The sequence below is a fragment of the Beta vulgaris genome, chromosome 1 (assembly GCF_026745355.1).
Source record: "Beta vulgaris subsp. vulgaris cultivar EL10 chromosome 1, EL10.2, whole genome shotgun sequence".
Lineage (NCBI taxonomy): Eukaryota > Viridiplantae > Streptophyta > Magnoliopsida > Caryophyllales > Amaranthaceae > Beta > Beta vulgaris.
Window position 1 is genome coordinate 42000411 of NC_079202.1, and position 15316 is coordinate 42015726.

The 15316-nt window shown below is 38.0% G+C and overlaps 1 protein-coding gene across 1 annotated transcript; it reads right to left on the reverse strand.

The window, feature by feature from the left end:
* Nucleotides 1-8005: 8005 nt before the first annotated feature.
* LOC104894703 (pentatricopeptide repeat-containing protein At3g26540) lies at nt 8006-10553 on the reverse strand. The gene has a single exon (XM_010680995.4). It carries the CDS (start codon nt 10383-10385, stop codon nt 8286-8288), a length of 2100 nt encoding a protein of 699 aa, XP_010679297.1. The 5' UTR covers nt 10386-10553; the 3' UTR covers nt 8006-8285.
* Nucleotides 10554-15316: the final 4763 nt, after the last annotated feature.

Sequence of the window (15316 nt, forward strand, 5' to 3'; positions counted from 1 at the left end):
GTGTGGTCTATAAGCCTGTTGATCATTCTTTGTTGAGAGTTTTTGGTTCTACTGTTTATTATCGTGTAAATGAGGGTAAATTAGAACCTAAAGCTAAGAAGGGTGTATTTATGGGTTTTGGGAGTGGAGTTAAGGGTTATAGAATCTGGTCACCTTCTAAGAGTCGTGTTATACTAGGTAGGAGTGTAATATTTGATGAAAATTCTATGCATGTTTAACTCTTCTATGAAGTCTATTGTGGTGTCTGTTAGTAGTGATGTTGATAAACAGGTGGAGCTGCAAGTCACTCACGATGAGAGTGAATCACAACACCAAGATGGAGAAGATGAACATGGTGCTATTGAATCTTCTAGTCCTCAATCAACCTCCTCCGAAACACATTAACCAAGCATAACACGTGATAGAGCTAAAAGAGTTGGTGTAGGACCTCCAAAGAGATATGGTTTTGAGGATATGGCCGCTTATGCACTACAGGTTGCTGAGGAGGTGGAGGTGGAAAATCATGAGCCATCCACCTATAAAGAAGTTGTTTCCGGTAGCGAGTCAGCTCAATGGCTCGCTGCAATGGGAGATGAGATGGAGTCTCTGGATAAGAATCAGACTTGGGAGCTAGTCAAACGTCCTAAGGAGAGAAAGATTGTCACGTATAAATGGGTTTTCAAGAAGAATGAAGGGATCTCACCATCTGAGGGGCTAATATATAAAGCTCGGGTTGTTGCAAGAAGGTTCACACAAAGGGAAGAAGTTGATTACAATGAGATTTTCTCACTAGTAGTCAGACATACTTCCATCAGGGTGCTACTAGCAATAGTTGCACATCAAGATCTTGAACTTGAGCAACTAGATGTGAAAACAACTATCCTACATGGGGAGATGGAAGATGAGATTTATATGACCCAACCAGATGGGTTCCATGTTCCTGGAAAAGAAGACTATGTTTGTAGGTTGAAGAAGTCCTTGTATGGACTAAAGCAGTCTCTTAGGCAGTGGTATAAACGGTTTGACAGCTATATGATTGAGTTAGGCAAAAACAGGAGTTTGTATGATTGTTGTGTGTATCACAACAAGCTGAATGATGGGTCATTGATTTATCTGGTCCTGTATGTAGATGATATGCTCATAGCTGTAAATACTAAGTCTGATATCTAAAGATTGAAGGGTCTTCTCAGTGTTGAGTTTGAAATGAAGGATTTGGGTGCTGCAGAAAAGATTTTTTGGAATGGAGATCTATAGGGAAAGAGGTCAAAGGAAGATTTTCTTGTCACAGAAAGGCTATATTCAGAAGATATTGTCAAGGTTTGGTATGACAACAGCTAAGCCTATTGATACTCCAAGTGCGTCCAATAATCATTTGTCTGTTGCTTCTGCACCCAAGACTGCTGAGGAGAAGGAGTACATGAGTCGGGTTCCTTATGCTAGTGCAGTAGGGAGCTTGATGTATGCTATGGTTTGCTCTAGGCCGGATCTTACACATGCAGTTAGTATTGTTAGTAGGTTCATGGGTGACCCTGCTAAGGAGCACTAGCAGGCAGTCAAGAGGATTTTTCGTTACCTTAGAGGTACGTCTGATATTGGTCTTATTTATGGGAATGATACTTAGTGTTTAGTCATTGGTTATTCTGATTCTGATTATGCTGGAGATGTTGACAGTAGGAGGTCAATGACTAGTTATGTATTTACCTTAGTGGTTTTGTTGTTAGTTGGAAGGCAACCTTGCAGGCTACAGTTACTTTGCCTACTACTGAAGTAGAGTACATGGCGTTAACAGCAGCCGCTAAAGAGGGGGTATGGTTAAAAGGGCTAGTCAGTGATCTTGGTTTACATCACGATCAGGCTATTGTGTATTGTGACAGTTTGAGTGCAATATGCTTAGCCAAAGATCAAGTCCATCATGAGAGGACTAAGCATATTGATGCAAGATATCAATTTCTGAGATGTGAGACAAGAATTAGGGTGAAGAAGGTAGGAACTGTTGATAATCCTGCTGATATGTTCACCAAGCCGGTTCCGCAGAGTAAGTTTTAACATTATTTGGATTTACTATACATTCATGATTGTTAATTGCCCTTGTGGGGTAATTCTGGGGGTACTTAGGGACTAATCTGGTATGGTTGTCTTGTGGGGCAATTCTGGGCGTTGTGATCAATGCATCTGTTTTCTGGTTTATTGTGAGAGGATTCAAGTCAAGGTGGAGATTTGTGAATATATGCCTTGAATATGTTATAATCGGGCTATATACAAAATGGCGACTCGTGCCCAAAACGCCAAGAGCTGACCACGACTCGCACCTGGCACCGCGACTCACGCTTTGCGCGGGATCTTTTGTCAAGCATTTGTTAGTGTTATTAGCCGAGTTAAATTCCTATTTAACCTAATATCGTTTATTTGACGATGTTAGCATATATAACATCTGTAACTCTATTATACTTCCACATCAATAAAAATATTCACTCTCTCTGCCCGTGGACGTAGCCAAATTGGTGAACCATGTAAATCTGTTGTTTGTTTTATTGTTTTTACATTCAATTATTTTTTTCTTTCTCACGTATGTTATAACACCTTGGCGCCTTCATAGCTTCACCATTGGTTAGGAGGAGGGTCTATTGGCAAAAGGGGTCGGTTGTGTGTCCGTTAAGGGGTAGACTCTTCGCCTCTCGAACCTCTTAGGAACGAGTACAGGCATGGATCATGGATGCTCCTTAGTTTGTGCCTTCGATGGCGTTTGGTCAGTGGTAGTAGCTTTTCATGGAGGTTGCTCGAGAATTTTTCCAACTTCATCATTGCTTAACGTCCTTCTGCTAAACATGAAACTACCCTATAAAATTTCAGCAGCATGCTCGTATCTGATATCAGGCTACTTTACTACCTTTGAAAGGAGTCTTCTAAGCTCCCAAATAGGTGGGTTCATGACCTCGGGTGTCGTGTTAATCATTTACTCTTTAGCAGAGCACCTGGTGTAATTTAACCCTTAACCTATTATGGGATTTTTTGCAAGTTTGACATTAGAAATAGAAAAGGCAAGGAATTTCAATTTAATGGTTAAACTCAAGAGGCAAAGCTTCAATAGTCCTTTTTTTGGCTCTTTCAAGTTTCAACCAAGAAAGTGTACAATTTCTGAAGGTACTGGAGCGAATCCAGAAAGCTTGTTGTTCTCCATAACTTGAGAACAAAAGGTTGAAATCACTTCTGGTCACAAATCAATACATTTTTTTCAACTCAATAGATGGGGATGGGGGAAGAGAATTGCAATTGAAGTATGTTACTTTAATTTGGTAAGAAATGTGAATGTGTATACATAAGACCAGATGTCACATTTGACCCTAATCTTTTAATTAGGCTAAAAAAAAGTGTCAAGTGTCTTACATATCATAACATAAGGTGTCTTGTTACACCATGTGAGTGATTTAAGGAATTTGATGTACTATCCATAGAAAAAAAAAGCATAAATTTTGAGATATGTGACCTCTTAGAATATTTCTCAAGGTGCACTTGAGTGATGAAAAAATACGTTAGAGTGACTTGGTTTAATGGCCAATTGTCAATCCTTGTTGTGCATGTGGTGACAACTCGCGGTCCAGGGTGTAACTTATCTAACATAAGTATTTGAGGTAAATTGAAAAGTGTTGCATGTCTAACATAAATATTTGAGGTTAAATGAAGCGCATGAACTTAAGATACTAATAAAAGTGCGCTTAATGATTTAATTAAACCACTAGTAAACTGTAAACTCATACCTCCACAAAACACATCTCTTATACTCAAATTATCCAATATATGTACTTTATAAATATAGCCATATGAAAGGTGCATTTTCTTTACTTATTTTTCGTGAATTTAATGAAACTTATTAGAACTTAAATCAATTTCAAATTTCACTAATACAAGGCCTAGGGATTCTCTCATCAAAACTTTCAAAAGTTAACCAAAGAAGTTGACATGGCAAAATACAAATTTGAGATAAATTTAGTATATCTCAAGTGACCCAGCAGGCTAGCACCATATCTCCAATCCTACAAATGGTATTGTCTATGGCATAAATTAGGATGGCCACTTTGATAAAGTTAATATTTACACCCGAAGAAAGCTTCATTATAAAGAGGCCAAAGAGTACAGAGAACCAATATGGAACTTTACTATTCATTCATCTGGTGCTTCAGCTACTTATTATTGGGATTACACAAGTCCAATTTTATAAGATCCCATCATACACTTAATAATCTCCAAGTCCAATTTTTTTGGTGGTCTTTGTTTCCTAGGCCTTCTGAATGAAATCATCTAATACTGAATAATATGAGCAAACACAACTATTCTGGCTTTCACTTACTCTTTTTCTCCATATTGTATGGTTGTGTGTAGCAGTGTAGGGATGGCAATCTAGTCCGAATCCGATCCTAGTCCGTTCCGATTCGAAGGAAAAAATCCGAGTTGACTCCGACAAAAAAGTAATCCGACTTCGATTCCATTTAAAAAATCCGACTCCGAGTCGGAGGAGGGTCGGAGTCGGATCTCATAAAATAATCCGACATCCGAATCCGACTCCCACTTTGAGCCAATCAATCATTTTTTCTTATTTATGTAATATATTATTTATGTATAATCTGACTTCGAATTTCAGCCAATTGTATTATATAGAATTTTACCATAGAAAAAATGATTGTTAAAAATAATAGTAATAATTAGATTATTTGTACTATATAAGATTTCCATATGATGATTAGAATAAATTGTAATGATTAAATTATTGTATTATAGAAGACTATTCTATTATAAAAAATTGGAAGAAAAATAAGTCGAATCAGGTTCGGAGTCGGATGTTCGAATTTTAAGTCGGATGTCCGGATTTTAAGTCGGGTCGGATCTCGGAGTCGGATGTTCGGATTCTAAGTCGGTCGGATTCGGATTTTCAAAGTCGGATGTCGGAGTCAGACTCAGATTTAAAATCCGACTTTCTGTAGGGTAGGAGTCGGATTATGCATAATCCGGTCCAAGTCCGACCCGTTGCCATTCCTAGTTGTGTGAATGTGTCCTACGTTACAATTGTTTTCAATGAAGCTTCACCATATTGCTCATAGAATTAGCCATCATGTTTACTCACCAAAATAAGTTCCTCTTCACAAACAATTGGAATTTGGTATCTTGCCACTCAATTTGATACCATATGTAATAATCAATTCGATAAGGGCAAGAGCTAATACACACGAAAGATAACATTTTATTGTAATGATTTCTCCTTTTCATTCTCTTTTGATACTGATTACAAATGCAAATACTTATTTATATTCTACCATGAAGACTATAAGAACCTTGTCTATATCTTCTTTGAGTGATTTACGAGGCACTTGAAGTTTTGGGAGCCTATGGATAGCTTCATGATGTATTTGCGGAAGCTTAAAACAAGAATAATATGATGAACACTCGAATCTCACAGGCCTAAACTAGGATAGAATTTTAAGACTTCTAAGCAAATTCAAACACTAACAAGACTCCAATTATTTGAGGGAATTAGACTCCTAAACATAATAGGATCCCTTTATCATTCAAATACCTAAAATAAGAGTTATAAAACAAATAAAATACATAGTTTCCTAACAGAATTAGGTAACTACATAAGAGAGTCCCAACAGAACTAGGACTTGTCCAACTTGATGCTTCACACACGCATCACTTCATTTATAGACTAGTCCTAACTTCTAACACCATATTTCTAGTATCAACCACTATTTAAAACAGGGAATCTCTATAGGTAGAAAGGCAAAACTAAGCATGTATATATATACAAAACATAAACCATATACATTTGAGCTTGAGTTGGGGGGCAACAACTCCAAACCAAAATGTAACAGATCCTATTGGTCATCTTCTTCATGCACGACCACTTCCGCTATTCCGCTAAACGACCCCTTTAACATAGTGAAAGAATAAAGGAAAAAGCTATATGCAGCCCTAAGGACTGTATATAAGAAACTAGAAATGGAAATAAGTTGCATTAATTGATCATTTACTACATCGGTTGATGCAAATTTTTTCCATAAATTCACAACTTATTTCCATTTTAAATAATGTATGTATGTCTTATATGCAACCTTAAGGGCTGCATATAGCATAACCCAAGAATAAAAATACGCGTGAAAAAGAAAATTGAGTATATATAATGCCCCCATCGGATAAATGAGGTATCCAAATGTTATGTGACTCGCAAAAAAATTAAGAGACGAAAAGAAAAGAATGCTAAATCTATCTATACAAGGTGTTCAAATATCTGCAAGTCTGATATCTTGAAATCAATTGCATGACTTCTTCTATCGTTTGGAAAGTTCAAGTACCCCATCTACAAATCTCCATGGTGGTACTGCAAAGCTTCTAAATTGACTCAGAGGTTTGAGTGGTATAATGGAGGCATGATAATGTTAAGTACCTATAAAACCATCAAAGAGAACAATGCTTAAACTATCTTCTCAAGCTATCTATAAACACTAAGTTCAATGTCTCAAATTCACAGGCATGAGTATCTAGTAGTTCCTGAGGTTTACCCCATCCATGATCTCCTTGCTTGTGGAAGTATGAAGTTTTCAATATCTTCTCACTTCTAATTTCAACTTCATTCCTTCTTTCTGCCTATATTATTGTTAAGTATCTGCCATATCTACTTCTTTCTTTTTTCTTATTTTCTTTCATTAGGGTAGCATGAGGCAGGGACTATAATTGAGATTTTACATCAATTCGGAAAACCTCTGAAGCAAACGAGAAATGACGACAACCACATAGATAAACCTGGAATTCCAAGATACTGATTCCACTTTTATATACATAGTCCTCAGCACTAAGACGACTGCCTATATTCTGGCTTCAGCCGTGGAACTACAAGAATATACAACTGTACTCTAAGTTGCAGAATTTTTTTTATATATTCCCTATACAAATAGTCTTAACATAATGTGTTTCCTAAGTTATACGCATACGTTAGTTTAAAATATTTCCTACAGGTAGCAGTAGCAATTACACTTGGTGACTCAACATATAAGGCAAACATGAAAGAAGCCTTTGTGGTTCCTGTCTACTACAATTCTCAATGCATATACTAGATGTAGCCAACTCCCATCTTATAGACTCAGGTTTCTCTATCTAAGAATTGTACCTTGTTGCTTGCTGATTTACCAATGATGTGTCACCTATGACTCTGAATAAAGAACTCTGCAGTGCCATCATGCTATATCGCCACTGAAATTGCAGCATGATCTCAAAAGTTTATACGGGAATACTGATATGAAACTTAAGAGTTTGCAAAAGGTGGCTGCTCCTGCTTTTTTTTTCTGCATATGAAACAACACTGGTTATTCATCAGAAAAATTAAAATCTAAATATAATTAGAAGAGTAAGGAAAATGAAATAACAAGAATTTACAATGTAACAACTGTAAGATACATAAAATAATTAGGATTCTACATCATTATATATGTCAAGTGCATACATTAAGTCATCAACATGTCAATGGTTGATTACACTGCTAGCAGCACAAACAATATCTCTCGTGCGATAGTTGGTACAGTAAATCCCGTTTAAAAGGAAATTTAGATTGGTGCAACTCATGACACTTATAAAATTGCAATGAAAAATTCTAAATCTTCAGTACACACATACAAAAATGACAAAAGAAAAGGAACCTAAATCATGAAACTTAAAAGCAATCTTTTCATGCGCACGAATTGCTAATTTTGTAACTGCCAAAAAACAAAGACAAAATTCTAATTTCCAGCTCGTTCTATCAAGAAAAAGACTCAGATCAAAGATACAAACTGGAACATCCTGGTGTGTCCTTGGCATGCTATACACTCCTCTTTTACCCTCGGAGCACTTATTGCATCAACAATATAGATATAAATATGAACAGAACTGAACCTTGGGAATAGGGAGAGGGGAGCTGAACAAAGGACAAAGGAGGAACTAAAAAAAAGAAGAAATGAAAGGTTTCTTTTGACATGGAAAATAAGAGAAAGCAGCAAATTACCACTTAATTCCCTATTCTCCTACAAGGAATGCAAATACCACAGGTAGTCATTGCGCCAACTACCAATTAGCAATTCTCCATGGCTCTGCATTGGTTGTGTTTCATTCACAGGTATGGCTAAACAGTGGCAAGTTGATTCACATACCCTTCCAACAAAATGCACCAAAAGCAACAGGCTACATAAGGTCACTTCATTCACTTCTGCTACACTGCAAAACCTGCTTGCATCGTCGTTATGGGGGAAACAATGACCAACAGGTGGTCAGCTTGGCTTTGTCAGTTAACTCAATATGGTAGGGTTTAGCTTATTCAACTTTTCAGCAGTACACTTTCTCAATCTCAAATTGCGATATTTTATACAAGCATCATATACCCTTGTCAACATGGAGATGGTTGGCTCAAATGGCAATGTCTTCAAAAGATTTTCGAGCTCATTCATCGCTCCATGTCTAGTGTACAGGTCAATCATACAATCATAATGCTCTAATTTGGCATTGATATGATACTCATTGCTCATAGCATCAAAATATCGCTTACCCTCATCAACATAGCCCCCACATATACAAGCATGTAAAACTGCCTGGAAGGTAGCACTATCAGGTTCAACCCCTATGTCTTTCATTAAATCGAACAAGTCAAGAGCCTCGTCTGCTTTATAATGGTGACAGCACCCAGTAATCATAAAATTCCAAAGAATCACATCTCTTGGACTAGCACCTTTGAAGATTTTAAGTGCATACTCAATATGTCGACATTTTGAGTACATGACAAGCATAGAATCTAAGACAACAACATCTATCTCATACCCATTCCGGATCATAAAACCATGGATTTCTTTTCCTTTCTTAATTGCGGATATGTTAGCACATGCTCTCAGAATGGTTGCAAATGTATATTCATTTGGAGTTGTTTCCTTCTGCATCTTAAGGAACATAGTCATGACATCAACATTCATCTGTTGTCGCTCCAAGGAGGCCATCAAGGAGTTCCACAATGTTGGGTCTCTCCGACCACTCATGTTATAAAAACAAAATTTAGCATTTCTTAAGGCTCCACATTTTCCATACATGTCAATCAGTGCATTACTGAGATATATATCAGACTCATAACTATGCCGGTAGATGTAAGCATGAACTTCTTTGCCTAAGTCTATATCTGAGAGTGAAGCAGACACATTTAAGACTAGCTTAAGAGTTACGACATCAGCATCATTAGCAACCTGGCGCATCATGTAAATAAAACTTAGGGCCTCCTCCAATTGGCCAAAACGTACATACCCTGCCAGCATTGCATTCCAAGAGATGATGCTTCGCTCAGGCATTTTATCAAAAAGTTCTTGAGCTTCTTTAAGTCTTCCTGCCATAGCATATCCTGATAAAATAGAAGTCCAAGAAAGTAAATCTTTATCATTAAGTTGATCAAATATCTTCCTGGCATTCGTGACATCATTGCATTTCACATACACATCAAATAGAGAGGTACCAACTTTCACATCATCTTCATAACCACATTTAATCACAACACCATGTATCTGAATTCCCTCTAATAAAGCCTGCCTAGCAGAACAAGCAACAAGAGCATTTGAGAAGGTAAATTTCAATGGCTTCACACCTGCTCGAATAGTCTGAAAAAACATGGAAATCGCCCGTCTCTCTTCACCCACCTCCAGATATCTCCTTACAATCACATTCCACGAAACAGCATTCGGACGATCAATCTCATCAAACATCCGCCGAGCATCCTCCATTTCATCACACTTCCCATATATATCAACCAGAGCACTTGCTAAAATCACATTACCACTAAATCCTCGCTTCAAAATTAACCCATGAACAACCCTCGAAAAACACAACTCTAACAAACTCCCACAAGATCCAAGAACACTCGCAAATGTAACATCACTGGGAGAAAAATCAGACCTAGTCATATCCAAAAAGAGCGATAAAGTCTCATTCGACAACCCTCCTTGCGCATACGCAGAGATCATGGCATTCCAGCTACCTCCATCTCTGTGAGGCATTTCATCGAACAGTTCACGGGCATCACGCAAACACCGGCATTTGCCATAAGTCTCGATCGCACGGTTAAGGAAAAACGTGGGTGGGGGATCAAAGTAGGTGATTAGATGGGACTCGACTTTACGAGCTTCAACGATTGCTCGATTAGCGGAACAAAGATGGAAGAGGCGGCCATAGAGAAGAATAGGGAAGGGAAATGGGGAGGCAAAGAGGAGTGACACGGCTTTCTTGAGACGGCCAGCTTCGAGATGAGAGAGAATTGTGTTGGTAACGGAATTTGCCTTGGTGGGTACAAGTTTTTCAGCAATGGTGTTGGTTTTAAGGAAGCGGTTCAGAGCTGAGGCACCAGAATTCACACCCATGTAAAGTTTCAATGTTTGGGGGAATTCGACCGTTGAAATTTGCCGGGAAAACTAATAGGTACAAAATTAGGCCTTGTTTGGTTGACATCCAATTGCCTAGGAATTGCAAGTTTTTAGGAAGTGCAAGTATAAGTAGATGTTTGTTTAACTAGAGCATAGGAAGTGGAACTTTCTAGGAAGTTCTACTTCCCACACAATGAGGGAAGTTGCTTACCTAGTTCTCCCTAGGTAAGTGCCACTTCCCATGGGAATTCCATCTTCCCATAGCCTACCAAACAATTTATGCTTACTTCCTAGGAAGTGAAATTTCATGGGAAGTGAAAAATCAAGGGAAGATCAACTTCTCAAGTGCAACCAAACGATACCTAAGTATGAAATTAAGGCTAGTTGTTGGATTGGGCCGGGGGCCCTTTGGGTTATTAAGGTCAGGTCTGCTGATTGCTATTTTTTTGGAAACTTTGCTAATAGTGAAACAGTGAGAGATCGAGAGAGAGAGGGGTTGTGTTATATTTAATTTATTACAATAGTTTATTATGGGAAGTTATTTTAGCCAAAATTGTCAACTCAACTACCTAATATATATCACTTTTCATAAACAACTACCTAATATAAAGTTTTTCTTATACAACTACCTAAGTTAACAATTCCGTCAACGTAATACTACCAAAGACTTTAATTTTTGAAATTTCCGTCACATGGGCCCCACCTTTTCTAATTTCCTACCAATTTTACTGCATTTTCCTCCTAAAAACTATCTAAGGCATTACAAAACCCTCGAAAATCTTACATTATCCATACTTAGGTAAAAATATTCTTTTAAGGTTTTAAATTCTTCAGGTAAGTCTCCCTTCCTTCACCATTTGATATTAGGGTTCATAGAATTGTGTTTTTGGTAAAAATTTAATGTCATTGGCGATATAATTGGGGAATTCTACTGATTTTTTGAAATTAGGATTGTCTATAAATTGGGGGATTTGTTAATTATGATAAATTTTTGTTTTTTTGGCTAATTATTTTTGAATTTGTTGGATTCAAAGAATGGGTAGCACATTAACGGGTCTGTCCAATCAAGTTTTTCTCAAAATTTGTAAATGTAAGATTGGTGTGGCAACTCTGACATCATGGACCAGTGATAATCCTGGGAGGAAATTTATAACTTGGAAGTTTATGATTGCATTAGAAAGAGCATGCCGACATGGTTGTGATGTGTGGGAGTGGGTTGATGAACATCAAGAGGAATGGCAAAGGGTGCTGATTATTCAACTGTTGTTGGAAAAGAAGTTGCTTGGTAGTGATGTTGAAGTACTAAAAGCTGAGGTTCATAAACTGGAACAACAAAGGTTGAAGCTTGCTAAGGAGAATGAGAGATTGGTGAACAAACTGAAGGCAAGTAGGGAGAAGAGAGGAAGTGAGGGTGGAAGGTTTTACATTTTCTATGGATTTGTTTGCTTTGTTTTCTGTAATTTGGCATGGATTATGAAGAAGAAGTTTGATGCATAAGATGTAGCAAATTAGGTAGGATTAATCAAGTACTAGGCATGTTATCAACTGTTGTGAACCAGGAATGGTTACTTTGTTGTTGTTGTTGTTGTAAGCATGTAATGATTTCTTTGTCTTCAATGAAAAGTACTAAGTAGTTGCTCTGAAAAGCTTTAATTGTGAATTTGCATTTTTGTGTACATTACTCTTAAAGAAAACCAAAAACACAATAGGATCATGAGCCTGTTAATGCTAAAAATTGCTCTAACTATAAAGGCTAACATACATTATATTAAGTTATGTTCTTAATCCAACAGTAGCCAGAACATATTTGGCACAAAACAAATGGTGTACCTACTAAATTATTTTAGTAATCTTTGCCAAAACATTAGGAACTACTTAACCATTCTTTTTCGAAAATCAAATTACACTTGCCAAGCAGACTTTTTAACAGGCCCCTTTACAATTTTTTCAAGTTTAGGCTTCTTGGCAGGTCCCTTTTTGGCAGCAACTTGTGAGCATTTTTCCTCTAGTTGCTTCTCTTTACTTGACTGCTTCTTCCACCTCTATTGTCCAGCTTGTAGTTGATTTGATCCTTGGCTGCTTTGTGTCCAAGGTGGGATGGAGTTGGTGTGTGGTTGAACTAGGCTACTTGGGCCACCTTGATGTTCCATGCCCATGGGGTTACTAACGCATTCAACTTCATAAACCTATCACAATACATAAACATATCAAACACATTCATGTTCAGAAAAAGTTTCTATATAAACATTATCTATGGTAAGTACACTACCTTCCTTGTTACTCTGGCCTCCTTTCTACCCCTTTGAGAAATTGTCCAAGGATCCATGTTAAATGGTCTACCTCCCTTAGATTTTTCCTTTGGAGGAGCTGGAGGGTCTTCCTTATTACTCTGGCCTCCTTTCTACCCCTTCGAGCAACTGTTCAAGGATCCATGTTAAAGGGTCTACCTCCCTTAGATTTTTCCTTTGGAGGAGCTGGAGGGTTGTTGCACTTGGTCCTTTAGTGGCCCAACTGACCACAATTACCACATTGGTTCTGTCTCTTAGGCCTCTTAACATAAGTGCTTTGCTTGTATTGTTTTTCATCTGCTTCTTTTTTCTTTTCTTAAGAGAAGGTCTGCCTGGCATCTTCCTGATTGGTGGAGGTAATGGATGAGGGAATTCAGTGGCTTCCCATTAATTCATTCCAAGCATAGGTTTTATATATGGACTATATGCTTGCATATACTTCTCTCTACTATAAAAGGGGTCTACATAGTCCTTTGGTTTCCCCCTAATTCTGAGTATGCAAGCATATGCATGTATGCAAGGAATCCCTCTCATATCCCACTTGTTACATGAACAAGACCTATCTCTTAAGTTAACTACAAATCTATCATGCTGGTAATCAACTTCCCACTCCCCCACTCTGGAAGGCACCATCACACACTACTTAGCTTCTTCTTTCACCCAACTGAAAACCTTATCAACAAAAGGCATAAACCTCCCATTATAGCTTTGAACCCATCCTATTTCTCTGTATTTCTCTTCATCACATACCTTCTTATCCATTCATGGCATGTGAAGATTGGTTTGTCCCTTGCTTCCTTCATTACTGAGTTGAAAGTCTCACAAAGGTTGTTAAGTAACAAATTGGACTTTGACCTAGTAAGGAAGGCATGTCTAGCGGAGGAATTGCAGCTAAGTAATTATATGCATCTTGGGAGAGGAACTTGATAACCTCCATTTCAGCTATGAAAGTAAACTAACAAGAACCAACAACCAACAACATTCAACCAAAATAACTTAATCAATGCAATTATCAAGAATAAATATACTATGAACTACACTCAACACATAAAGACTAACCCTTGAACTTGTCCTAGCTGCTCTCCAAAATGACTCTTTGAATGCTATACCAAAAAATTGAAGCTTGAAGTTTGCCCAAATGTGTCTTACACAAAGTCTGACCTCAGCATTTGTGCAAACTGCTTCAACAGCATCAATTAATCTCTTGCAACCTTTTGTCTGCCAGATATGGCAGTCAAGCCCTCTCCATTGTGGAATCCTATGTCATTGATCAAAAGCTCCAAGAACCATCTCCAACTTTGCTTATCTTCAACCTTAACAACAGCCCATGCCACTGGAAATATGTTGTTGTTACCATCCTTAGCCACTGCTGCCAATATCATGCCAGGGTATGCTCCCTTGAGATGACATCCATCAATACCAATAAGAGGTCTACATCCCTCTATAAATCCTAGGTTACAAGCCTCTATGCACACATACATTCTCTGAAATGTTGGAGGAGGATTTTGTGCTCCAGTCACTGATACAAGGGATGATGATCCAGGGTTCTATTTCAGGATTGCACAAGCATAATCATACACCCTCTTGCACTGATCAGATGCATCACCATATATGCTTAGCTTAGCCATAGCCCTTGCAAACCAAGCTCTATGGTACCCAATTGTGACCCCTGTGTCAGTGAACACCTTATGTATGAATTTTTTTAGCCTTTCACCTTGGTCATCTCTGACGTAATTTAAATACTTCTCTGCCAACCACTCAGATGACACCTTACTATTTGCATCAACATGACCACAAGTATGGTCAAGGTCAAGACTTTTTACTTGCATTGTAATCTCTCTTGGCAAACTCACGGCATACACCTTAAACTTACACTTTTCTTCATCATCACACACACAATTCACAATCTTCCCATGCTGCTTGTCCCATGAGCAGCTACACTTAAACTTGCAATGAGTTGTCAGTCTCTTAGAAGAATTGTGAAGTAAATAGTAGCCATAAGTGTTCTCAATAGCATGAAACCTAAGTGCTTTTCTCAGTACATAAACATTTATCCCTGAACTTCAGCCCCTTTGCCAAGTTGATTCTCTTCTCGAAGTCAGCTTTTGTGTTGAATGTAGGGTATGGATCCACTTCATCATCAGACCCTTGTAAACCCCTCAGCTCATCAGAATCATATTCATGCTCCTCAATTAAGTCTATGTCACACTCTTCCTCAACAACCTACCCCCAACAACACCCCTATCAACAGGCTCACCCTTCTCCTTAGACTTTTCTGTTTCCAAACCTGCTTGACTTCTTGTCTTAACACCACCTACTGCTGCTGCAACTTCCTTAGTGATATTAGCACCTCGTGCTGCTGTGAACACCTCCCCAACATCCTCATCCTCTTCTTCAGGTTCAAACTGGACATCTAAGTCTGAGAACTCACTATCACTAGAGCCTTCCCCTTTCTCATCTGATAAAGTTCTCTTTTTGGGTTTAGGTTTGACCACTTTTTTCTTTTTTGGACCTCACTTTTTCTCAGTATTTCCTAAGGCCAATCTACCCTTACTTGCAACTATCTTGACTCTAGGTGTTCTTCTTTTTAAAGGGGAGGATGAACTTGAAGCTGTAAGTTTTGAGGGAGTTAATGTTAAG

What these genes read in the sequence shown, in the direction of transcription:
- LOC104894703 (XM_010680995.4), bottom strand. Translation starts at nt 10,385, where the DNA reads ATGGGTGTGAATTCTGGTGCCTCAGCTCTGAACCGCTTCCTTAAAACC.